The sequence below is a fragment of the Musca domestica genome, unplaced genomic scaffold (assembly GCF_030504385.1).
Source record: "Musca domestica strain aabys unplaced genomic scaffold, Musca_domestica.polishedcontigs.V.1.1 8, whole genome shotgun sequence".
Taxonomy (NCBI): domain Eukaryota; kingdom Metazoa; phylum Arthropoda; class Insecta; order Diptera; family Muscidae; genus Musca; species Musca domestica.
Genome location: NW_026712409.1, coordinates 11,847,552 through 11,872,962, shown reverse-complemented (window position 1 = coordinate 11,872,962; position 25,411 = coordinate 11,847,552). Strand labels below are relative to the sequence as shown.

Genomic DNA, 25,411 nt, shown 5'->3' with positions numbered 1-25,411 from the left:
TTATCCTTTCTCTTTCTGTGCAGTAAATTATTTTCTTTGAAAATGTTGAAATTTTTTGTGGCCGGTACCAGAAGGAGTGGACGAATATTGCCTATCTCCGAACCGATCTAAGTTTGACAATAATATTACGATGTACCAAGTTTGGATCAAATCGGATGCTCCCTTCGAGAGCCAGAAAGACGGACGCATATTGTTAGATCGACTCCAAATGTCCTGAGTCGAATTATGGCCTTCATCGTTACGACGAACCGTTTGCTTGAGGTGATCTACTCTTTGGTATTTTTCAGTGCCAACCTTGCTTTTCAAAATACTCCACACAATAGTTCAACGGATTGGTATCCAGAGATTTGGGTGGCGCTGGAAATGAAGTGAGGAACCTCATTTTTTAACCATTCTTGGGTGGCGCGTGCTCAGTGCGATGGTGCTGAGTCCTGTTGGAATGTCCAAGGCATGCGGCCAAAATGTTTGCAGGCCCAAGGCTTAATACACCCTCCAGAATATTTTCGCTAATTTATTCTGATGCCCCAATCGATTAATACGAGCGGAGAGCTACCATTGGCTGTTATGGCGGCCCACATCACACCATCAACATGGCCGGCGCTTGAGTTCTGGTGGCCAACCGAAGATGCACATTTTCAGCTGACCTCTTTGACATATATACACTATCATTTTGCTTGTTTACAAACTGCTGGACAACGAATGTTTCCTCATCGGACAAAACCAAATTCCAAATTCGGCAGTTCACCACTTTCGACCAAGCGAAACAACTCTTTAGCTCTATTGAGTCTATTTTCTTTATGTTGCGGTGTAAGTTCTTGCATTTTTTTGGAATTTCAATGGCTTTACCCAGAGCTCATTTTTCAACATTTCCCGAATGGAATATTGCGATATATTCAGCTCACGAGCCATTTTTCGGCCACTGCGACGCGGGTTTCGATCAAGTCGCTACTTTACTTTTCGAACCATTTCTGCTGATGTTGATGTTTTCTTTCTTCCACTTCCTTGACGTCGGGCTGCGCTCCGAGACACAATAGATTTATTCACATTTAAATGCTGGAATGCTCTAACGATAGCCTCTTGTGGTTTCCAGCCAAATATAAGGAAGTCACACTATGACGCTTAAATTCCATCACGAATAACTTTTTTTCTGGAGAATTCTCACCAAAATGCTTTTGTACGCTTGTAAACAATATACTGAGCTGTCACTGGAACAATTTTAACAGCTGTCGGACGAGTGGCTTAGAAATGACAGCAATCTGAAGTTGGTTGCAGTTTTTTCATCTCACTCTGCATACCCCCTCTAGTCAATATCTGAGGGTATAAAAATCCACGCTGTTAGGCCTTCTGATTTAATTTCGTTTCCATTAAAATTCCTATCATTAAAAAAAAATCTCATCATCCTTTCAAAATTCTTTAACATCAACACTATGAACGGTTTAAATTTTTTTTGCAAAAATCCAAGCTGTAGGGCCTCCTCGTATTTTTTTTAAAAAATTCACTGAAAATCCTTATGGACTTCTAATTTAAATTTAAAAATTTTTTAAAATCCAAAATTTTTAAAAAATCTTCCTTTTCCTATATTTTAGTCTCCAATGGCTAAAAAGGGTACTCCATAAATAGCTAATCTTTCAGAGGAACCTTGTACATAAGACTTTATAGAGGGCTTATTTATAGATAGAAGATCTTCTGTTGGTCTTCTAAAAATAGAGGACCCTCTTTAGTTTTCCTGTAAAAAGAAACCTTCTAGAGGCCTTCCCGGTATAAAAAAAACTCCGATCTCCCGAGAGGCCATAGATGCTGCGACAAACCTAATTTTTTCATATTCTTTTGACAGTTTACAGATAAGTTATTTCCCAAAAAATACATAACCACTCCCCTTTTGTTACTGGGTGCAATATCTCTTTCAACATCTGCTGTGAGAAATCTCCACCAAAGATAGGCAGCCAAAAATAAAACTACACAAAAAAATTTATCAAACTTATTTTTTAAGAATCAGAAGGTCGTCATCTTATCACTTCATATAAAAGGTGACAACGCCAAATGATTCAATTGAAATTTGTCAATCGAAGGAAAAACAACAAAAGAATTCAATAGAAAAACGGAAACCACGCGCATCCCAAAAAAAAAAACGACAGAATGCAGATTAGAGCTATAGCAACTCTCATTGGCTGTCTGCTGTGCCTAAATCAAGTTAAGGCCACATTGGACGTACTTTTACCAAATCTGGCAAGAGATGGTATAAGGAGTACCATAACCAATCTAAAATTAACAATTTATCTTAATTTCCCCCCTTTCCCGCTATTCCAGAAACTGTCAAATGTGGTGGCGTATCCCGATCCAAACAGACCATCATCAAAAATCCCTCTACCCTCACAACGGATTCTTGTAGCTATCAAATTCGTGCCTATAGTCCAAATGTCTGTCAACTTTTGGTTGAATTTCAAGAATTTGAGTTGCAGCAACCCGTTCTGGATGCGGCCACCCAAAGAATGGAATGTGGCGATCATTTGGAGATAGGTGATTACTCACTTTGCGGTGATAATCGTGGACAACATCTCTATTTACCCTTTAATGTTGATAAGGGAGTGAAAGATATTTCGTTGGTATTTAAGTTCGTCCATCGTTGGACCTCCTCTAAATGGCATTTGGTAGTGACCCAATTGGAGTGTCCGAGCCATAAAAGATTGGGCCAGCGTTTATTTGAAGATGGCTTGAGCGGTCTCCTTGTGGATGGAAGATCAATGCTAAATGGCAAATCGGCAATTGAAAATGATTGGGAGTTGTTGGCGCCCACTGGGTGTGACCAGTACTATACCAAGGCTTCTGGAACAATTAAAAGTTTTAATTTCAAAGCTGACGGTTCGTCGAGATATCCGCCCAATATGAAGTATACAATGTGTATTAAGGCTGTGAACGGAGCTACTATTGTTGAGTGAGTTAAATATTCTTCAGATCTGATTTTTTTTATAGAAAACCTTTGGGAAATTTGATGCGGGTCTTCACTTCGTAGAAGTCCTGAGAAGATTCTTTCATTCATAGAAGGGGGTCTTCTATCCATAGCAGAGCTGTTTTGTGCCTGAAAGACCTAATGAGGGTCCTCCGAGCCTAGAAGTCCCCCTAATATTCTTCTGTGTATAGAAGACCTGATGACCTGAGAAGATTCTTCCATTCATAGAAGAGGGTCTTCTATCCATAGCAGAGCTGTTCTGTGCCTGAAAGACCTAATGAGGGTCCTCTGAGCCTAGAAGTCCCCCTAATATTCTTCTGTGTATAGAAGACCTGATGAGGGTCTTCGGTGCATAGAAGACCCGACGAGGTTCATCTGGGCCTAGAAGCCATGTCTAGATTTTTCTATGCCTAGAAGAGCAGATGACAATCTTCAGTGCCTACAATAAGTACTGAGAGTCTTCTGTGCCTAGAAGACCTGCAGAGGGTCTTCTGTCTATAAAAGACAAACTAAGAGTCAATAGAAGACCAACTAAAAGTTTTCTATCTATAGAAGACCTGCTGAGGGTCTTCTATACATAGAAGACCTGCTGAGGGTCTTCTATCCACAGAAGACCTGCTGAGGGTCTTCTATCCATAGAAGACCTGCTGAGGGTCTTCTATCCATAGAAGACCTGCTGAAGGTCTTTTATGCATAGAAGACCTGCTGAGGGTCTTCTATCTATAGAAGACCTGTTGAGGGTCTTCTATCCGCAGAAGACCTGCTGAGGGTCTTCTATCCATAGAAGACCTGCTGAAGGTCTTTTATACATAGAAGACCTGCTGGGGGTCTTCCATCTATAGAAGACCTGCTGAGGATCTTCTATCCATAGAAGACCTGCTGAGGGTCTTCTATCCATAGAAGACCTGCTGAGGGTCTTCTATCCATAGAAGACCTGCTGAGGGTCTTCTATCCATAGAAGACCTGCTGAGGGTCTTCTATCCATAGAAGACCTGCTGAGGGTCTCCTATCCATAGAAGACCTGCTGAGGGTCTCCTATCCATAGAAGACCTGCTGAGGGTCTCCTATCCATAGAAGACCTGCTGAGGGTCTCCTATCCATAGAAGACCTGCTGAGGGTGTTCTATCCAAACAAAACCTGCTGAGGTTCTTCTATCCATAGAAGACCGACTGAAGGCCTTCTGTGCCTTGAATATCTGCTGAAGATCTTCTATTCATAGAAAACAGGTTAAAGGTCTTATATCCATAGAAGACTTAGTGGGGGTCTTCTGTGACCTGCTAAGGGTCGTTGTACCTTGAATACCTGCTGAGGGTCTTTTGTGACTAGAATATCTGCTGAAGGTCTTCTGTGCCTAGACGACCTACGCAAAGTCTTCTGGGCCTAAAATAAATTTGATTTTTTTTTTATTTTCTTCTCTTTTTCCAGATATAAAACGACCAAATTTTCCATGTCAAATGAGGTGGAGGGTTCGGCCGGTTATGATGGTGACTGCCACAGTACAATACAGACCAATGGAAGACGTGAGGATTATCTAATGATACCCCAATCATATGTGTCGAATAGTCTGAATATTGTGCCCACTTATTATTGTGGCACTTCGTTGCAAACGCGACCAGATGTCATTGCTTCGGGACCATTTGTTCTGTACTTTGTCAGCGATTCGGTTACGGATGAAACTGAAACCGGATTCAGCATTAATTATCGTATAAGAAGTCCATAAACGAAAATGAGTTAAAAAGTGAAAAACTCTCTGTGGATAAGAGAGTGTGACAATTAAAGCTTTTAAAATATTGCGGTTCTGTGTTTTTTTTAGTTCTAACGAGAAATGGTGTAGCCAAACATTGTGAAAATGTAAATTGGTGTTTTGGGACGAATATTGAAAACCGAAAAAAACTTCTCTCTCTCTCTCTCTAACTTCTTGCTGCTCCCTACTCTAATTAGTGGTCATTAGTGCAAAGACCCTTGTGAGACCAGTTATTCTGTTTTTCTTCTTTTTTCTAATAAAAAATGTAATGCCTTTTCCCATTCGTACTTTATTTTCCTGGAAATCGCTAAAAATTATTGACATTTTTTCTGTATTTTTTCGTAACAAAAAAAATATTTGGTAATGAGGACATTTTAGATGCAACTGTCCTCACTTGCCTCCAAATGAGGTCATTTAGTCGCTTCAATTGGACAGCCATTTGAGATACCAACATCACCACCACCAAATTGTGGCGGATAGTGTTGATTCACATTTCGCATATTTTGCAATATCATTAAACTTAAACGGGGACAAGTGCATCTGAGGCAGCAGAAACAACAACAACAAAGCAATAGTGACAGACAAAAAAACGCGAACGGAAGCCAAAAGCAACAATTATGTCTCAGATATACAGACCATGACCAAAGGACAGCAAATTGATGGACATCACTTGGATGAAAGAGTAGCAAAAAAAATAGGAAAGACTTTTTTTGTTAGGACTTTCAGAGCATTTAAATGTGGATTTTTAAAAAAATATATCTTTCAAGGACTATAAGAGTCATTAAAACACGAATTTTTACAAAATATTTTCAAGAACTATTTGAGCCGTGGTAAGTGGATATTAAAGGGTTTTTTCAAGTACTCTTAGAACCATGAAATGAGGACTTGTGAGGAATTTTTTCCAAGTCTAGCTGTTTTAAGAATATTTTTCATGGACTACGAGTATTAGAGCCCTAACACCTTGATTTTTAGTTTTTTTAAGGTCTCTTCAAACCATAAAACGTAAATTTGTAAGGATATTTTTCAAAGACTATTAAAGCCTCGACCTTCGAGGGATATTTTTCGGCGTCAATTAGAAAAATTAAAGATGTAATTTAAGGATGTTTTTCAAGGAATCTTAGATCCATGAAATGAGGACTTTTGAGTAAAAATTTCATTGGATAGTTTTTTTTAAGAATATTTCTCAAGAACTCTTAGAGCCCTTACACCTTGATTTTTAGTGTTTTTAAGGTCTCTTGAAACCATTAAGCGTACTTTTCAAGGATATTTTTTCGAGGACTATTAAAGCCTGAACCCTCGACTTTAGGAATATTTTTAGAGGACAATTAGAAATATGAAACGTGTAATTGAAGGGATATTCAAGGATGTCTTTAAGGACTCTTAGAACCATAAAATGAGGACTTCTGAGGAAAAATTTTACGAACTAGGTTTTTTAGAAATATTTTTCCAGGATTGATTTTATTTTTTTTCAAGTCTCTTGAAACCATAAAACGTAGATTTTTAAGGATATTTTCTATTAAAGCTTGAATCCTCAAGATATTTTTGAGGTCAATTAGAAAAATTAAACGTGTAACTGAAGGAGGTTTTTCAAGGACTCTTAGAACCATGAAATGCGAAATTCTGAGAACATTTTTCAAGGACTAGTTTTTTAAGAATATTTCTCTAGAACTGTTTGAGACCTGATAGCTTGATTTTTAGATTTTCTTTTTTTATTTTAATTGAATGAAAGCAAAAAATGTCGGAATTGGTCACCTTTGGCATGAAATATGGTCTTCAAAGGCCAATTAAACCATAACACGCTTCCCGAATGTTGCTCCTCGGTATTTTGGCCCATTCCCGGCGATGCGCTTGCTTGAGGTGATCGACACTTTGGTTTAGTGCCAACCTTGCTTTGCAAAATACTCCCGAGACAATGGTCCAAAGGATTGGTATCCGGAGATTTTGGTAGCCATTGTGCGCTGGAAATGAAGCGAGGAACCTCATTTTGTAACCATTCTTGGGTGGCGCGTGCCCAAGGCTTTAATACACCCTCCAGAACATTTTCGCGATAATATATGGCATTTATTCTGATACCACGGTCGATTAATACGAGCGGAGAACGACCATCGGCTGTTACGGCGGCCCACACCATCACCATGGCCGGCGCTTGAGTTCTGGTGGACAACCGAAGGTACACATTTTCATCTGACCTCTTTGGCAAGTAAACACGATCATTTTGTTTGTTTACAAACTGCTGGACAACGAATGTTTTCTCATCGGTGAAAACCAAATTCGGCAGTTCACCACTTTCGCCCAAGCGAAAAAAACTCTTTTGCTCTTTTGAGTCTATTTTCTTTCTGTTGCGGTGTAAGTTCTTGCACTTTTTGGTATGTCAATAGCTTTACCCCGAGCTCATTTTTCAATATTTGCCGAATGGAATATTGCGATATGTTCAGCTCACGCGCCATTTTTTGGCAACTCCGACGCGGGTTTCGATCAAGTCGATGTTGCTGTTTTCTTCTGTCCACTTCCTTGACGTCGGGCTACGCTACCAGTATCAGTATCACGGTAACGAGCGATGGTACGAGACTCAAAAGATTTATTCACATTTAAATGCTGGAGTGCTCTAACGATAGCCACTTGTGGTTTTCCAGCCAAATTAAAAGAAATCACACTATCACGCTTCGTGATGGAATAACTTTTTTTTCTGGAATATTCTCACCCAAAGGCTTTTGTACGCTTGTAAACAATATAATGAATTTTCACTGGAATAATTTTAACAGCTGTCGGACGAGTAGCTTAGAAATGACAGCAGTTTGAAGTTGGTTGTAGTTTTTTTCATCTCACCCGTATTCTAATCACCACATGTTTAGACCCGAGGGAGATCAATCTCACATCGGAGGGCAGGTGTAAGTCCTTTATGTATAGGGTCTATATAAGACCAGAAGACATTTGTTTTCTTCTTTAGGTAAAAGATCATCCAGATTTATTTTCTGTCTTCTAGAGGTATTCCCTGAGCAATCTCCCTTGACTCACTGTTTTTTTTTTAATTCAATTCTATTTTCCTTTCTAGCGAGGATGTGTGCATGTGCCTGTGTATATTTAGTTTTGTTGTTGTTCTTATCCTTTGAGCATCATTCGTACGTCCGAAGAGTACCATTTTTTGCATTACCCGAAAAAAATATGACCATTTGGACACTTATTTTCCGTTACAAGTACAGCTACAACGATCTGCACATCCTTGTCATCTATAGTCCAGTAGTTATTTAACACAATTTTTGGGGAGTTTTTTTCCAGGTCTAAAACGGAGAAAAATGCTTGGCGAACCCGATAGTAAGGGGTACTATGAACTTGAGGCCCCAAAGTGGGTCTCAAAATTTGGAGTTTTTTTCCCAGATATTTTCTGGATTTGTCAAAAACCCTGGTCCCAAAATTCGATCTAATGGGTCCATGTATTGAAATTCTCCCATCAATGAAATTGAAGATCAATGAAATTCGGGCAACTTCTCTTTTAAAGTTTGTTTTTCTTTGAAAAAAATCCCAGGAGATTCTCCCAGATATTTTCTGGATTTGTAAGATACCTGTGTTTTAAAAAATCCCTCCAATGGATCCATGTGTTTAAATTCTCCCCTCAATGGTTCTATGGCCGAATTCGGGCCACTACTCTACACTAATTCTCTTCGAATCTACATACACCATTTGGTATAGCATAGGATTCGTGTTATGTCTGGTAAGGTGAACCTTACACGTCCCATACCCCTTGTCAAACCAAAAATACTCTCCAATTCCATAATTTAGAGTTGAAATACAAAAACGATTTTTTCCTCTTTCCTGTTACATTTTTTTGTTGTTGGGTATTTTATTTTGCATGAACGTTGACCGAAAATGCATTTACGTTTAGTTTGCTTGCAGCTGCGTTCACAACGGACACGGGCAACAGGATAAGAGTTGTGGGGTGGTAGTCGTTGTCATCCTCAGGGCTCTGGTGGTGATGGTGATATTGGACCACTGTTAAACGCATTGCAATGTGGTGTTTATGTAATGGCTAGAATAACAGCAACAATGAAAAAGTTCCTCTCGTGTAAATGGCCGTCTTTCTGTGTGTGCGTATGTGTGTGAGTGTTTGTGTTTTGGGAAAAACGGCTTCGTCCACTTTGTTTTCTTTCGAACTTTTTTTTTGGTGTAGTTTCAAGTGTTAATTTATGGTAACATTTAGTAGCATCTACTCTCTGTTTGTTGCCCTTTACCGAGATGTGGACTTTAAGGATAGTTTGGTTGGCTGGCTGTTGCTTGTAGTCATCCAGAGCAGGGTCTCCTCTTTTCCAAATTCTTGGAAAAGAAAATGGAAAAAGGAGGTGATTCAATATGTGCATATTTGCATTTCTTCAATGGCAGTGGAAAATTGAAGCAACAATTTGTGCCCTGAAAGTAAACCACAGATGTTAGTTGGCATAGACGATGGGACCTTTAACTCTTTTCCTAATATTTTTTGGCGAAGCCCATAAAAAATATGAAAGGGTGTTGATTTCCTTTTAAAGTTTAAATAAAAGATTTAAAAAATTGTAAATTTTTTGAGAAATCAAAACTCATTCTTTAACATTTTTTTAATTTAGCCATAGAATTTTGTTGTTCATTACTGAAGAGACCTAGAAATCTGAGTTTTGGATTGACTTTAAATGGAGTTTTATTTCACATTTAAATACAAAGAAATTGCTTTTGGGAAAACTCAAAAACTCGCAAAAGGAAAATGGGCCAATCCACGGGACATGTGTAAGTAAGGAATCACTTGAAATCCTAAATTAGGAGGAAGGTCATCGTTAGGTCTTCTTCTTGTGGACGACTCATAAAATCTCTAGATAAAGTCTTCTATTCGTTGAAACCCTATAAAGAGTCCTTGGAGTGTTCTAACTTCCATAGAAGATCTGGCGTCTTGCATATTCCACGAAAATCCTTGCTATCTTCTACCTTTCATTAAAAACCCTGAGATTTTCTACCTTCACTAGAAGACCTTGAAATCGCCTACCTTCCATATAAGTCTTTGGGGTTTTAAGCTTTTACAGCGGTCCTTGGAGCCTTCTGCTTGCCATATAGAACCTCAGGATTTTCTACTTCGTAGAAGAGATTGGGTCTTGTACCTTTCATAGAAGAGCTTGGGAGCTATTTTATTCTATGGAACACCTTGAGTTCTTCCAGCTTCTTTAGGTAACATTAAGACTTCTATATTCTACAGAAACCATGGGCGTGTTCTATATTTCTAAGACCCTTCTATATTTCTTAAGATAATTGGAGGCTAGCTATATTTTTTAAAAGAACTTGGACATTCCTCTTGCGGAGCAGACCTTGAGGTCTTTCCCCTCCAGGAAGTTTTCTTTTTCTATTAAAGACTTTGAGGACTTGTTCTTCCATAGAAGGGCCCGATACTTCAATGAAAGACCTTTAGATATTCTTCCATAGCAGACCCTGAGGTGTTCTCCCATAGAGGAACCTGAAGTCTTCTTTTATTGAAGACCCTGAGTTCTCTTTTGATTAAAGACCTTAAGGCCTTCTTCCACAGAACTCAATTGGTTTCTTTTCATCATTATTTCATAAGAGACATTAGCATCTTCTTTCATAGAAGACTTTAAGGAATATCACTTTCCCAGAAAGCCTAGAGGTCTTCCACCTTCCAAAGAAGGCCTTGGAAGTTTTCATCTTCCATTGATGATCAGGGGTTTTCCACTTTCCATAGCAGCCCCAATGACTTCCACAGAAGACCTTGAGGACTTTCCCTTCCCAGAAGGCCTGGAGCTCTTCCGCCTTCTATCAAAGACTTTCAGAACTTCCCCTTTCCAAGAAGGACTGGAGGTCTTTCGCCTTCCATAGTAGACCTTCATGACTTCCACCTTCCAAAGAAAACCTTGAAGGTTTCCCCCTTCCATAGAAGACCTCGAGGTCTTCCACCTTCCATAACAGACCTTCATGACTTCCACCTTCCAAAAAAGGCCTTGGGAGTTTTCACCTTCCATAGATGTTCAGGGGTCTTCCACCTTCCATAGCAGACCCCAATGACTTCCACAGAAGACCTTGAGGACTTCCGCTTCCCAGAAGGCCTGGAGGTCTTCCGTCTTCCATGAAAGACTTTGAGAACTTCCCCTTTCCAAGAAGGACTGGAGATCTTTCACCTTCCATAGCAGACAAAAGGTTTTCAATCTTCCATAGAAGGCCTTAATGTCTTCAACCCTCCATAGAGGCCTTGAGGTCTTTTACCTTCCATTGAAGGCCTTGAGGTCTTTCAACTTCCTGAGGAGACCTTAATGTCATCAACTTTCCATAGAAGGTCTTTAGGTATTCTCTATTCTATAAAATATTTCTATAGAGAGAATTGAAGTCTTCTTCTCACATTAAAGATCTCTAGGAATTTTTAAGGTCTTCTTCTATAGAAGTCCATTATATCTTCCTCAAAAGAAGACCTTGAGGTCTTCATCCAAAGGAGACTCTGCGGTCTTCTTCCATAAAATGACCTGAGGTCTTCTTATAGAGAAAATCCTAAGATCTTCTTCCATACAATGACGTCCACTTCTATAGAAGACATTGCAGTATTCTTCCATAGAAGACCCCAAGATCTTCTTCCAAAGAAAACCTGTGGCCATATTTCATTCCCGACCCTATGACCATCTTCTATAGAAGACCCCGAGACCTTCTTCTATAGAAGACGCTCAGTTCTTCTTCTATAGACGTTTCAAAGGTCTTTCTCCATGGATGACCACATGGTTTTCTTCTATAGAAGATACCGCGTCATTCTTCCAAAGATATTCCTGAGATCTTCTTTCATAAAATATTCTAAGATCGTATAGAAAAGATCGTAAGATAATATAAAAAAGGCCCTAAGATCTTCTTCCCTTGAAGACCTTAAGATCTTGCATTAGAGCCCCTGAGATCCTCTTTCAAAATATTATATGGAAGAAGATCTCACGGTCTTTGATGTTGGAAAGAAATTAGATCCTAGGGGCTTCTATGAAAAATATTTCAAGGTCTTGTATAAAAGAATACCTCAAGGGCTTCTATGGAAAAGTTCTCTTCTATTGAAGAAAATCTCGAAGTATGTTTTTCCATCAAAGATAAAATCTGACGTTTCTTGACTAAAAGACTTTGAAGTTTTCTTTCATAAAATACGGATTCTACTTCCATTTCGGTCAGAAAATACCATCAGCACCTATGGAAGTCCTTCCATCTCCCATTCATTAAATACCCCTATGGAATGACCCATAGTTGAAAATATTCAAATTGAGAAAAATACGTAGAGCCGGAAAATATGCTACAAAATGCAATAAAACATTACATTCCCCGCTCCACACACTCACACACAGAGAGACCAGACATATCCAAATGAAACCCATACGAACAGAACATTCACATTTATTTATTTCATTCCGTCCAACGAATCGACAACCAGCTCTTCAACTCTCCACTCAGTTAAATTCACATCAAAATTCACCAGCATCAACCAGAATTGGAATGAATATGAAATTCAAGCGAAAACATAAAACGTATAAATGATAAAATGGGCATATAAATGGACGAGGACGACGACGACGAATGGATGGTAAAGTGAATAAACGAAATGATAATGATAGCAACAACAACAATAAAACAAACAGCAACAATGCACACTGTAGCAAATATCATTGAAATGGAGGAGTGATAGAAAGATATAGAGTGGGAGAGAGAGGAAAAGGGAGTCTTGTCTAGATTCAGTTTGTAGCTGCAACAGTGGGTAGTATATATTGACCGGGGCTTCAAAAGGAGAAAAACAAATAAAAAAGTATCAGTCGGTTCTGCCGACAGATGTATACCCTCAGCCTTGAGTTATGATTATTCAAACTGTTGACCCTTTAAGGGGAAGGTTCCGAGACAGTTCGCCATTATTGACCAATTCGTATCTGACTTAAGACTGATAAAAATATTACAACGTGTCAGATTTGGACTATATCGACTACTTCCTATACTTTATATGAAATGTGTGCAATTTTTTGGAAAATTTGAAAATATGTGTAAGGTACTAGATATAGCGGACCGAAATATTCCATTTTCATACTTTATATTGGAATTTGCTAAATTTTGAAGGAAATCGTACATTTATAATCACTTTTATGCGAAATCATAAATTCCGATAAATTATATATTCATCTAAGATTTCTGGTTAAGAGAAATATTTATATATAGCAAGTTGTAAAGAATCGCCTACTTGTTTTGCAAGTTATGACAGATCCAATCATTGGAAATTGTGACCCTTTGTGGCTGAGGTACCAGAAGGGGTTGGCAGATATATATCATCGCTTATTTCACTTTCTTTGAGCGCTTTGTTTTTCAAAATCTTGAACCCTATTATGGCGAGGTAGCAGAAGAAATGGTCCGATCTCTACCATCTTTTTAAAATATCTTATGTTGATGGAATTATGAGCTTCACGGAACTCAAAATTTTGAGCCTTTTGTGGGGGAGATACCAGAAGGAATGGTTCGATCTCTGCCAACTTTATAACAGATCTTGTGTTGATTAAAATATATTGAGACATACCAAGTCTGAATGAAATCGGATGTTAATTTCGAGTTTAAAGAGCTTCATGAATATTAAAAATGTTGACCCTTTTTGGGGGAGGAGAGGTGGACCGATATTTTCCATATTAACACCCGATTTTGTGTTAATAAAAATATTGGGATGTGTGAAATTTGAAGACAATCGAACTCTTACTTCATATTTTATAAGATATGTAATTATTTAACATTTTAACCCTTTGGGGGGGAGGTACATGATGAAGTGGACAGATATTGCCCATTTTTACACCTGACCTAGCACTGATGCACATATTCGGATTTACAAAGTTGGAGCAAAATTGGATAATCGCTCTTCTTTCTGTGCAGATTTTTTTTTTTTTTTTTTTTTGAAAAATTCGACCTTTTGTTGGGGAGGTACCAGAAGAAGTGGACAAATATATTCCATATTAACACCAGACTTTGGGTTAATAAAAATATTTGGATGTATGAAATTTGAAGACAATCGAACTCTTACTTCACATTTTCTAGCAGACATGTAATTATTCAAAATTTTGACCCTTTGTAGGGGGGTACTTGATGGAGAGGACAGATATTGTCCATTTTCGCACCTGACTTAACACTAATGCAAATATTCGGATTTGCAAAGTTGGAGCAAAATCGGTTTATCTTTCTGTGCAATAAATTATTTTCTTTGAAAAAGTCGACATTTTGTGGGAAGGGTACCGAAGGAGTGCACCAATATTGCCCATCTCCAAACTTGATCAAAGTTTGACAATAATATTACAATGCGCCAAGTTTGGATCAAATCGGATACTCCCTTCGAGAGATATCGTTCGCACAAGCCAGACTGACGGACAGAGGGACGGACATCGCTAGATCGACTCCAAATGTCCTGAAACGGATTTGGTCCAAAGAGACCTACGGTCTAAAACCGTTATTTCGATGAGGCACGTTTTGGCCGTATCAAATTATATATACAGGGTGAGATGAAAAAACTGCAACCAACTTCAGACTGCTGTCATTTCTAAGCCACTCGTCCGACAGCTGTTAACTGGTGAACTGCCAAATTATTTGGTTTTCTCCGATGAGGAAACATTCCTTGTCCAGCAGTTTGTAAACAAACAAAATGAATTCAAGCGCCGGCCATGGTGATGGTGTGGGCCGCCATAACAGCCGATGGTCGCTCTCCGCTCGTATTAATCGGCATCAGAATAAATGCAGAATATTATCACAAAAATATTCTGGATGGTGTATTAAAGCCTTGGTCACGCACACATTTTGGCCGCAGACCTTGGACATTACAACAATACTCAGCACCATGGCACTCGGCACGCGCCACCCAAGAATGGTTACAAAAAGAGGTTCCTGGCTTCATTTCCAGAGCACAATGGCCACCAGAATCTCTGGATACCAATCCGTTGGACTATTGTGTCTGGAGTATTTTGGAAAGCTAGATTGACACTAAAAAATACCCAAGTGTCGATCACCTCAAGCAAGCGCTTCGCCGGGAATGGGTCTAAATACCGCAGAGCAACATTCGGGTAGCGTGTGACGGTTTGATTGGCCGTTTGAAGGCCATAATTGGCGCCAAAGATGACCAATTCGAATAAAGCTAAACTTATTCTAAAATTCAATGCTGTTTACGACAGTTGTTGATTTCATTCAATAAAATTAAAAACAAGATGTAAAAATTATGGCATTTGACTTTGTTGCAGTTTTTTATCTCACCCTGTATACCCTCTCTAGCCATATGGCTGAGGGTATACAATGTTGGCATAAATAAGGCGAGAACTTTATGATGTGATAGTTTAGTGGGATAATTAGATTTTATACGAAAGGGCCTGTTAAAGAAGAACTATCCTAATGTCAAAAGAAATACGATATAATTTTGGGATAAGGATTTTGTACTAGGTTAAAGGATACTTGTATTCTCACTCCTTCAATCCAAGTAATCAATTTTCCCAATAACGGATCCAAGCATCAATATTTCAAAACCTACAATTCCACTTTCTTGAGTAAAAACAAACCTGTATATATCATTGTATATATGTGTGCGTGTGTTTGTATGTAAGGCAACACACTTGCTGACTCTGAGGATGGCAAGTTGCAACATAACTTTGCCAATATTGCTGATGTTATGCCATTGAAATTCCCATGGATAAGTTAACGTGTACGCGGCAATAACATTTTCTCTTCCTTTCTCTCCTCCACTCCCTCCCACTCTTACTCTCTCTCTCATCATCCATTTGCCACACTCTACGGACGATATTTGCATGAATGTATCCATATGCGGCGTTGTGGGATCGAATGCATTGAGTTAAAAATTTGTTGCAATGTGTTTACTTGTGTCAGTGTGTGTGTGTGTGTGTGTGTGTGTTGGCTTGTGTCTGTGTGCATATGAGTTCGTGTGTACGTGCAGCAAGTGTTTGAATATTGCAGCGATTTATTGCATTATCAATAAAGTGAATAAATTTTGAGGTTATTGTGGCGTGATAACGTTTTAAGGCATATTCACACAGGGAAGCAAACAAAATGGTCACACAGACACACACACACACACATCCACTCACACTCACACACACTCTCATACAGATACATAGCAAAACAGAAATACACGAAAAAAATTGTGGAAAAAAGAACGAAATGAAAAATATTATCCGTAACTGACCACGACAACATAAAGCGTAAACGACCGAACCCGGACAAATGCAAAACGACAACAATAACAGCAACAAAAACCAGAAAACAAACGTAGCCCTATATTGAAATGATGGCAACTGAAATCGAAATGTACACACATTGACAAGCATTTAACACAGTAACGGCGACAAGGGTTGTCGCGAGGCGAGTGTGGGTGGGTGTGAGTGTGTGTGGAAGTTTGAGAAGAGTTGGCCAATATATTTTGTTGACTTACAGTGGAAAGATGGGTGGAAAAATATAAAAATGGGATGCCTGTAGAAGATATTCAAAGATCTTCTGTCTCCAGAAGAAACCCACAAGGCATTCTAGGAAAGACAGCCTCAAGGTGTTTTAGGGAAAAATGACAGAAATGACTTCAATGTAAAACGACCTCTGAGGTCGTCTTCTACGTCAAAGTCTTCTAAAGAAGGCCACATATGGTTTTATATCAAGGACTACTTAATGGTTTTCTATGGAAAATGTCTTAAAAGTCATCTTCCATAGTGACCCCTGAGATTTTCTTTCATAGATGACTTTAAGATCATATAGAGAACGCCCTAAGATCTTCTTTCTTTGAAGACTTTAAGAACTTGCACCAAAACCCCTAAAGTCCTTCTTAAAGTCTTCTATTAAAGAGGACCTCAGGATCTGGTAGTCTGAAAGACGACCTCAAGGTCTTCTACTGCAGAAAAAGAAAAAGTCTTCTAAAGCAAAAGTGCTCGAGGTTTTCTATTGAAGACTAAGACAAAAAAGAAAGCTTCAAGATCGAATCAAGAAGAGGAAGACTTCAAGTTCTTTAGAAGACCGCAATGCCACCATTGGAGGAGAAAGATCTCAAGGTGTTCTATGAACAAGTCAAACCTACAAATTTCTTTAAAAGAAGACCTCCTGGACTTCTATGGAAGAAGGTCTCAAGAAGGTCCCTCTCTACGTTTTATATTGAAAATAAAGCAGAAAAAAGCAAGAAACCCCAAAAATCGAATCAAAAAGGGAAGCCTTCAAGTTCTTTTGAAAATCGTAACATCTCGATTGGAGAAAAAATACCTGAAGGTGTTCTATGAAAGAGTCAAATATACAGATTTTTGTAAGAGAAAACCTCACGGACTTCTGTAGAAGAAAGCCTCAAGGTGTTCTACAGAGGAAGGTCTTTTATGGTGGAGGAAGACCTTAAGGTATTTTATAGAGGAAGAAGATTTCAAGGTCTTCTATACCGAAAGAAGACCTCAGTTTCGATCTCAAGCGATCTCAAGGTTATATTGTATGAAAGAAGACCCCCAGGTCTTTTGTCGAAGAAGATCCCATGGTCTTTTACGAAGTTAGACTTCTGGGTCTTTTAAGGAAAATAAGTCAGAATATTCTATGGAAGAAGAACTCGAGATATTCTGTAGAAGAAAACCCCAATGTTGACGTCTTCCTCAATAGAAAATCTAGAGGAAGAAAAGAGGCCTTCTATAGAAGAGGAACACCTCAAGGTCTTCTATAGAAGAAGAAGACCTCAAGGAATTTCCATAGTGGAAGACGACCTCATAGTCTAAAGGGGAAGACCTAAAGGATTTCCGTGGAAAAGGTAAACCTCTAGGTTTGGTATTGTTAGTCAGAGGAGAAAAATAAAGAAGAGAGAAGGCCAGAAGATCGAATAAAAAATTAGAAGATTTCAAGGAAAAAGAAAATCTCAGTATATTTTATTAGTTGAAGAAGGTCGCAAGGTCTTCTAAGTGGAAGAAGACCTCAAAATCTTCTACAGAGTAAGAAGACCTCAGGGTCTAGTATGGAAGAAGACATCAGAGATTTTCTAATGCTATTCCTGGACCTTCTTCTATGGAACTAAACCTCAAGGTCTATTATGGCAGAAGACCTAAAAGGTTTCTGTGGAAGAAGAAAACCACTAGGTTTGCTTTTGAAGAACACCTCAAGCTATTTTAAAGAAGAAACACGAAGAAGAGAGAAGACGACAAGATCAAATAAAAATACAAAGATTTCAATATCTTCTATGGAAGAAAACATTCCTCGAAGTCCTCAACCCATGAAAGATATTCTCTAAAGGAAGATCTCAACTTATTCTATGGACAAAAAAACTCATGCCTTTCTGTGAAAAGAAAGACATCAAAGCACCAACTAAAAGAATGTCTCCTCTCCTGAAAAAGAAGACCTCAAGGACTTTTCTATGAAAAAGAACAGGATCTCAAGATCTCTTTTATAAAAATGAACATCAAGGCCTTTCCAATGAAAAAAGCGGACCTCAAGGTAAAAAAGGTACGTCTATAAACGGCGTGGGCCTCAAGGTCTTCTCCATGAAAGAAGAGGACCTCACTTTATCTCCTACGAATTAAGAGGATCACAAGGTGTCTTCTATGCAAGAAGAGGATCTTTAAGACTATTCTATGAAAGAACAGGACCACAAAGTCTTTTTTATGTAAGAAAAAATAAGAAGTGGAAAGAAGAGGATCTCAAGGCCCCTGCTATGAAAGAAGAGAATCTAATTCTCGCTCCTATGAAAGAAAAAGCTCTTCAGGTGTATTCTATGGAAGAAGGAACCAAGTCTTTTCCTATGACGGGAGGCGCCTCAAATTGAAAAAAGAGGACCTCAAGGTCTTTTCTGTGTAAGAAAAATACCTCAAGACCTGCTCTATGAATGAAGGGGTTCCAAAGAGATCTTCTATGAAAGACGGGGGCCTCAAGGTCTCTTATATGTAATACAAAAATTAGGAGGACCCAAAGGTCTATTTGGATGAGAAAAAGAAGAAGACGATTTGAAGAAAAATAGGGCCTCAAGGTCTTCCCTATGAAGGAAAAGGACCTCATGGTATCTTCTACGAAATAAGAGACCTCACAGCGTCTTCTGTAAAAGAAGAGGATCTCAGGGCCTCTTCACTTAAAGATGATGACCTCAAGGTCTCTTGGATGAGTGATAAGGTATCCTCTTTATGAAGCATGATAACTTCAGTGGGAGAAGAGGACTTCGAGTTTGAGCTTATCTACGAACAAGAAGGTCTCGAGCTCTTTTATTTAGAAATGATTCCTGCAGTTCCTAGAAATGATTCCTCTAGAGCATTTATGGAAAAATATCTCAAGGTTTCAAGTAAAAGAATTCATCAAGGCCTTTTTTTTTTGAATATTATCGTTTTTTAGGGAACCATTTTTGAAAGATTTCAAGACTTTATCTGACAGAGAACTTTAAGATTTTCTGTGGAAGAATTTAGCTTGGAAAAATAACTTTTTTCAGAAAGTGGACCTTGAGTTTTCAATATCTTGTAACGGATGGACTCTGATGTGAATTTTATGAAAGAAAGCCACGAGGAATAGACGACGAGATCATCTTTGGAAAATAATCTCGAACTTTCCAGTGAAAGAAACCTTTTTGGAATAAGAACATTTTTTGGGAAGAAGAAATCTTTTGGAAGGAGAACTTTTCTGAGAAAGAAGACCTTGAGTTTCCAATATCTTGTAACCGATGGGCGATGGACGACCTGGCTCCTCCTGTGGGTATTCTTCTATCTGTGGAGAACCTGTGTAGGACATTTTAACTTCATTCCAGCCATCACAATTTGGGCAGTTTTGGCATTTTCACATTTCCACTGTTTGCATCGTGACCACGTATGTGAACATGGACATGTGGGAATGAATGACGGGAAGTGGGAGTACTTGTTAAAATTTGTGTGGTATCATAAAAGTGCATAAATATTGTGGAAAAACACAGTTGCCATTTTATTCATTTGGTGTGTTTATGTGGATGTATGTATGCATGCGTGTGGGGGTGTGTGTGAGTATTTGTATATTAAGCACGAAATGTACATTTTACATTCGTCTTCTTCATCTGCTGGTGTTGCATCACGAGCTCTCTCACTCGAATTGTCCATGAATACATACCCACCCACCTACCTAACCCACCCACCTACCTACCAACATACATTGTTAACAATTTCACATTTATTGTTATTCATAATGTAAAAATTGTTGTGTTAATTAAAACAGAAAATGGTGGTAAAGTACACACACACGCCTGCTCACAACAATAATTATGGGTGTAGGTGATGTAGGGGAGTCCACCCCCCCACCACTTGTATGGCCTGACAATGGATGATGGATCCAAGTTATCTGAGGAAGCTTCATTTAAATCATTTATTTACCCAGTTTTTCAGATTAATGTTAATGTTGATTATGGTGTTCATATTGTTGTCCTCTTGGGAGCGGGGGTGGTGGGAGATGGAAGAATGGAATGATATGACCAAGTCATTATCAACAACAGCCATCAACATAGAACGTTAGCATCATTATTGCCCATGATCGTTTCATGTCCTCCCCTCACCTTGCTTTTTTGGCATTTTATCTGAGAGGAACTAGGCCTCCTGTCGATGGCTTGGCATTGCAATATTGCCGAGTTATTAAAGCGATAATATGCTGCTGATGTTGCCAACAACAGCAACAATATTGCAATTAACTGATTGCAAAACCAAAAGTAGGAGCAGTTCCAGCAACAAAAAAAACAATACATTTGAACGGTCAACAACAAATTCACACACACACACACCCACACACATTTGCATTTATGACAGCCCTGTAACAGAGGCGGCATCATCATTCATGAATTGTTTGTGCCAGCCATTCTTTTTTTAGCCACTGCACAAAAAAGCAGGAACTGAATTCACAAGGTTTCATATTAATAAAAATGCACACACACTCACCCATTTACACACTCACACAACCTTAAAACCGAACACAACCAAATGCCAAACTGACTGGAATTGGTACAAACCACAAATTCCAGTTCAGGTTTTGGTTTGTTTTTTTTTTTTTTTTTTCAAAGTAGAGCAGGTGTTTAAAGAGCTAACTTATGCTCATTTTGATTTTCGAGAAGAGAGGGGAGATTTATAAAATATTGACAAAGGTTATTTAAATGAACTGTTCAAAAAGAGTTCATTAAAATTATATTCTTCTCTATAACCATACATCGACCTACCGTAAACTTAGTTGTTTACGAATCGAACAAGTAAAAGAACATTAAGTTCAGACAAATACGTGAAAAAAATGTGACAAAAATCGTCAAATTACCGAATATCGGGAGATACCGTTATATGGGGGCTATACCAAACCGTGGACCTATAATTACAATGATTCGCCATACGAACTGGGACCCATTATGATCTACAACTACCAAATTTTCAGAGAAATTCGTAAAAAATGTGTCAAAAATCATCAAAATACCGAATATTGGGAGGTACCGTTATATGGGGACTATACCAAAACGTGGACCTATACATACAATGTTTCGCCACACGAACTAGGACCCATTATGACTCACAAATACCAATTTTTAGACAAATCAGTGAAAAAATGTGGCAAAAACCATCAAAATACCGAATATCGGGAGGTACCGGTATATGGGGGCTATACCAAATATATATATACATGCAAATTTTCGCCACCGGAGCTGGAACCATTATGACCAACAAATACCAATTTTTAGACAAATCCGTGAAAAAATGTGGCAAAAATAATTAAAATACCGAATATCGGGAGGTACCTTTATATGGGAGCTATACCAAAACGTGGACCTATACATGCAATGTTTTGCCACACGTACAGGGACCCGTTATGAACTACAAATACCAATTTTCAGACAAATCCGTGAAAAAATGTGCCATAAATCATCAAAATACCGAATATCGGGAGGTACCGTTATATGGGGACTATGCCAGAACGTGGACCGATATATCTCATTTTCAATACCAACCATCCTAGACACAATACCAATTGCTCTGCTAAGTTTTGGCGCTCTACGTCAAATAATGTGGGCTGTATCGTGATTTCAACAGACAGACAGACGGACAGACAGACGGACAGACAGACGGACGGACATCGTTAAATCGACTTAGAATTTTATGCTGATTATGAATATATGTACTTTATGGGGTCTATCACGAATATTTAAGGATGTTACAAACGGAATGACAATGTTAATATACCCTCCTTTCCAAGGTGTAGGGTATAAAAATATCTCAAGAACTTCTACGGAGGGAAGCTTCAAGGACTTCCATAAGAGAAAGTGTTCTATTAGAAAAACTTTAATTTTTTTTATGACAGAGGACCTTTAAAGAAGACCTCAATGTCATTTATGGGAGAAGATGACCTGAAAGACATTTCGGGGAGAAAACCTCAAAATATTCAATGAAAGAAACCCATTACGGAAGACTTAAAGGTCTTCTACAGGGCGAGATAAAGAAAACTTCAAGAAAATCAAAAGCCATAATTTTTACATTTTTTTTAAATTTTATTGAATGAAAGCAAACAAGTAAAAAAGCTGTAAGTTCGCCCGGGCCGAACTTTTAATATCCTACACCATTTGGTACAAATTTGGTAATTTTCAAAAAAAAAAAAAAAAAATAATAAAATCCGTTAAAAATTATGTTAAGGTTTATACGACGAAGTGGACCTGTATAGGCGTGTTTTGTTACAAGCTATTACAATATTCAAATGCGAAACTTGAAAAAAAATTCTGTTTATAATGTAGCTAAAATCATAAAAATAACTAATATAGGGAGGTACCATGGGGGTTATAAAACGTGGACCTGTACAGACAATTTTCTGTCATAGACTGTAGTATCCATTACGAACTTCAAATACTAAATTTGAAATAGTTCCGGTAAATAATGTCTCTAAAATCATCAAAATACCCAATGTCGGGAGGCTCCGTTACAGGGGGGCTATACGAAGACGTGGACCTACATGGCTCATTTTCTGTCTGAGGATGAGTATCCATTACGAACTTCAAATACCAAATTTGAAACAATTCCGGTAAATAATGTCGCTAAAATTATCAAAATACCGAATATCGGTACCGTTATATGGGGGCTATACGAAGCCGTGGACCTACATGACCAACTTTCATTACCAAAAATCCTGCAGACATAATACATATTTGAGTAAAATTTTATCAACCTACTTCATTTCGTTAGGAAGCTAGAGTGATTTCCACAGACGGACAGACGGACGGACATTGATAAATCGACATAGAATTTTAGGTTGATCAAGAATATATATACTTTGTGGGGTCTAAAATGTATATTTCGAGGTGTTAGAAACGGAATGACAAACTTAATATATCCTCCATACTATGGTGGAGGGTATAAAAATGTCGGAAATAGCATTAAATTTTAGAACAAGCTTAGATTTGTTCGAATTGGTCACCTTTGGCACGAATTATGGCTTTCAAACGGCCAATGAAACCTTCACAGGCTGTCCGAATGTTGCTCTGTGGTATTTTGGTCCATTCCCGGCGAAGCGCTTGCATGAGGTGATCGACACTTTGGTATTTTTTAGTGCCAACCCTGCTTTCCAAAATACTCCAGACACAATAGTTCAACGGATTGGTATCCGGAGATTTTGGTGGCCACTGGAAATGAAGCGAGGAACCGCATTTTGTAATCATTTTTGGGTGGCGATGGTGCTGAGTCCTGTTCGAATGTCTAAGGTCTGAGGCCAAAGTTTTTGCGTGCCCAAGGCTTTAATACACCCTCCAGAATATTTTCGCGATAATATTCAGCATTTATTCTGATGCCACGGTCGATTAATACGAGCGGAGAGCGACAATCGGCTGTTATGGCGGTCCACACCATCACCATGTCCGGCGCTTGAGTTCTGGTGGCCAACCGAAGGTGCAAATTTTCAGCTGACCTCTTTGGCAAGCAAACACCATCATTTTGTTTGTTTACGAACTGCTGGACAACAAATGTCCTCTCATCGGAGAAAACCAAATTTGGCAGTTCACCACTTACGGCCAAGCGAAGCAACTCTTTAGCTCTTTTGAGTCTATTTTCTTTCGGTTGCGGTGTAAGTTCTTGCACTTTTTGGAATTTCAATGACTTTACCCCGAGCTCATTTTTCAATATTTGCCGAATGGCATATTGCGATATGTTCAGCTCATGGGCCATTTTTCGGCCACTGTGACGCGGGTTTCGATAAAGTCGCTTCTTTACTTTTCGAACCATTTCTGCTAATGTTCCGTCCACTTCCCTGACGTCTGGCTACGCCACCAGTGTCACGGTAACGAGCGATGGTACGAGACACCAAAGATTTATTCACATTTAAATGCTGGAGTGCTCTAACGATAGCCACTTATGGTTTTCCAGCCAAATATAAAGAAATCACACTATCACGCTTGAATTGCATGACGAATAAAGTTGAAAGAAGACGATCTCAATACGTTTTCAATGAAAGAAGATAATCTCAAGGACTTTTTTGTAAAAGTAAACAGGACCTCAAGATGTCTTCTACGAAAAAGAGGACATGAAGGAAGATGATCTCAAGTATCGTCTATGAAAGTAGTTGATCTCAAGGTCTTCTCCATGAGAAGAGGACATCAATTTATCTCCTATTAAATAAGAGGATCTCAAGGTTTCTTCTATTAAAAAGATGACCTTAAGGTCTGCTTATGTAAGAAAAGGGCACCTCAGGTCATTTTATTAATGAAATGGGCCTGAAGTTATTTTTAGCATAATTGAACAATTACGTGTGTGTAAAAGCAAATCAGTTTTAATGTTGTTGTGAATTGTGTGAGACGATCACCAGTGTGCAAAATCACGGAAGAGATAAAGAATAGTACTAATAACTTCAACAACAAATCAATAATTGCGTCAAAATAAGAAAAATGTAATTTCATAATGTAAAAACGTCCCTTTCTAGTTGTTAAGAGCAGCCAATTCACATATTTTGAACGCCATCTATGATCATACATATGTAACTCATAACATATGGTTTTTGTCAAAACTACTTGGCTCTTGATGAGACGATAAAGCCGTGCAATACGCTATTACCAAATTGCCGTACAAACGACAATAAACTAAAGCCTGAGGAGAAAAATACACAGCTTTATCGACACAAACGAAAAATAAAGGAAAAAGGTTGACATAGTTCAAATTCTATGCCGAAGTTTCTTTGTTTTTATTCTTCCACCATTTTATGAAGGGGATATTGAATTTCTCATTCCATTGTAACTTCACGAAATACGCACTTTAATTATCATAAAGTATGTTTATTTTCTTGATCAGCGAAAATTAATTGTGGATTTTTGGTATTAAAAATGGGTCATATAAGTCAACTTTATCATATAGACCCCATATAACAGTAAAGGTGAGAATACATAAAACTATTTTTTGACTGGATTAAGTCATCGACTGGCTTCATCGGAAAAGAATAAAGGAGGTTGGGTCAAGAATTGAACTAAAACTCCTTTGTCCCTCTACGAAATAGCCAGCCGATGACTTAAGCCAGTCAAAAAGTGTTTTATGTATTCTCACCTCAATGCTCAATACTCGGTATTTTGACCGGATAGATAATTTTCTATACTGGTCCATGATTTCCTATAGCCCCCTATAACTGTACCTTCCAGAATTCGGTATTTTGATTATTTTACCCACATCTTTCATTGAAATTGTTTCGAAGTTGGGGTTTAGAGTTTGCAATACGAACTGTTCACTATAATAGGAAATTGGCTTTAAAGACCACGTCTTCGAATATAACGATGCCTCTCGATA

At 38.4% G+C, this 25,411-nt stretch overlaps 1 protein-coding gene across 1 annotated transcript; it reads left to right on the top strand.

Moving 5' to 3' along the window:
• The first annotated feature begins 2,044 nt into the window (after nucleotides 1-2,044).
• LOC101891330 (uncharacterized) lies at nucleotides 2,045-4,739 on the top strand. The gene is made up of 3 exons (XM_005177658.4): nucleotides 2,045-2,236; nucleotides 2,308-2,932; nucleotides 4,373-4,739. Exons 1-3 carry the CDS (start codon nucleotides 2,137-2,139, stop codon nucleotides 4,665-4,667), a joined length of 1,020 nt encoding a protein of 339 aa, XP_005177715.1. The 5' UTR covers nucleotides 2,045-2,136; the 3' UTR covers nucleotides 4,668-4,739.
• The last annotated feature ends 20,672 nt before the right edge of the window (nucleotides 4,740-25,411 follow it).

Bases quoted from the DNA above. Each gene is read 5' to 3' on its own strand.
- LOC101891330 (XM_005177658.4), top strand. From the start codon at position 2,137: ATGCAGATTAGAGCTATAGCAACTCTCATTGGCTGTCTGCTGTGCCTA. The intron at 2,237-2,307 runs GTATAAGGAGTA...CCGCTATTCCAG, and splicing joins ACCAAATCTGGCAAGAGATG to AAACTGTCAAATGTGGTGGC. The intron at 2,933-4,372 runs GTGAGTTAAATA...CTCTTTTTCCAG, and splicing joins AACGGAGCTACTATTGTTGA to ATATAAAACGACCAAATTTT.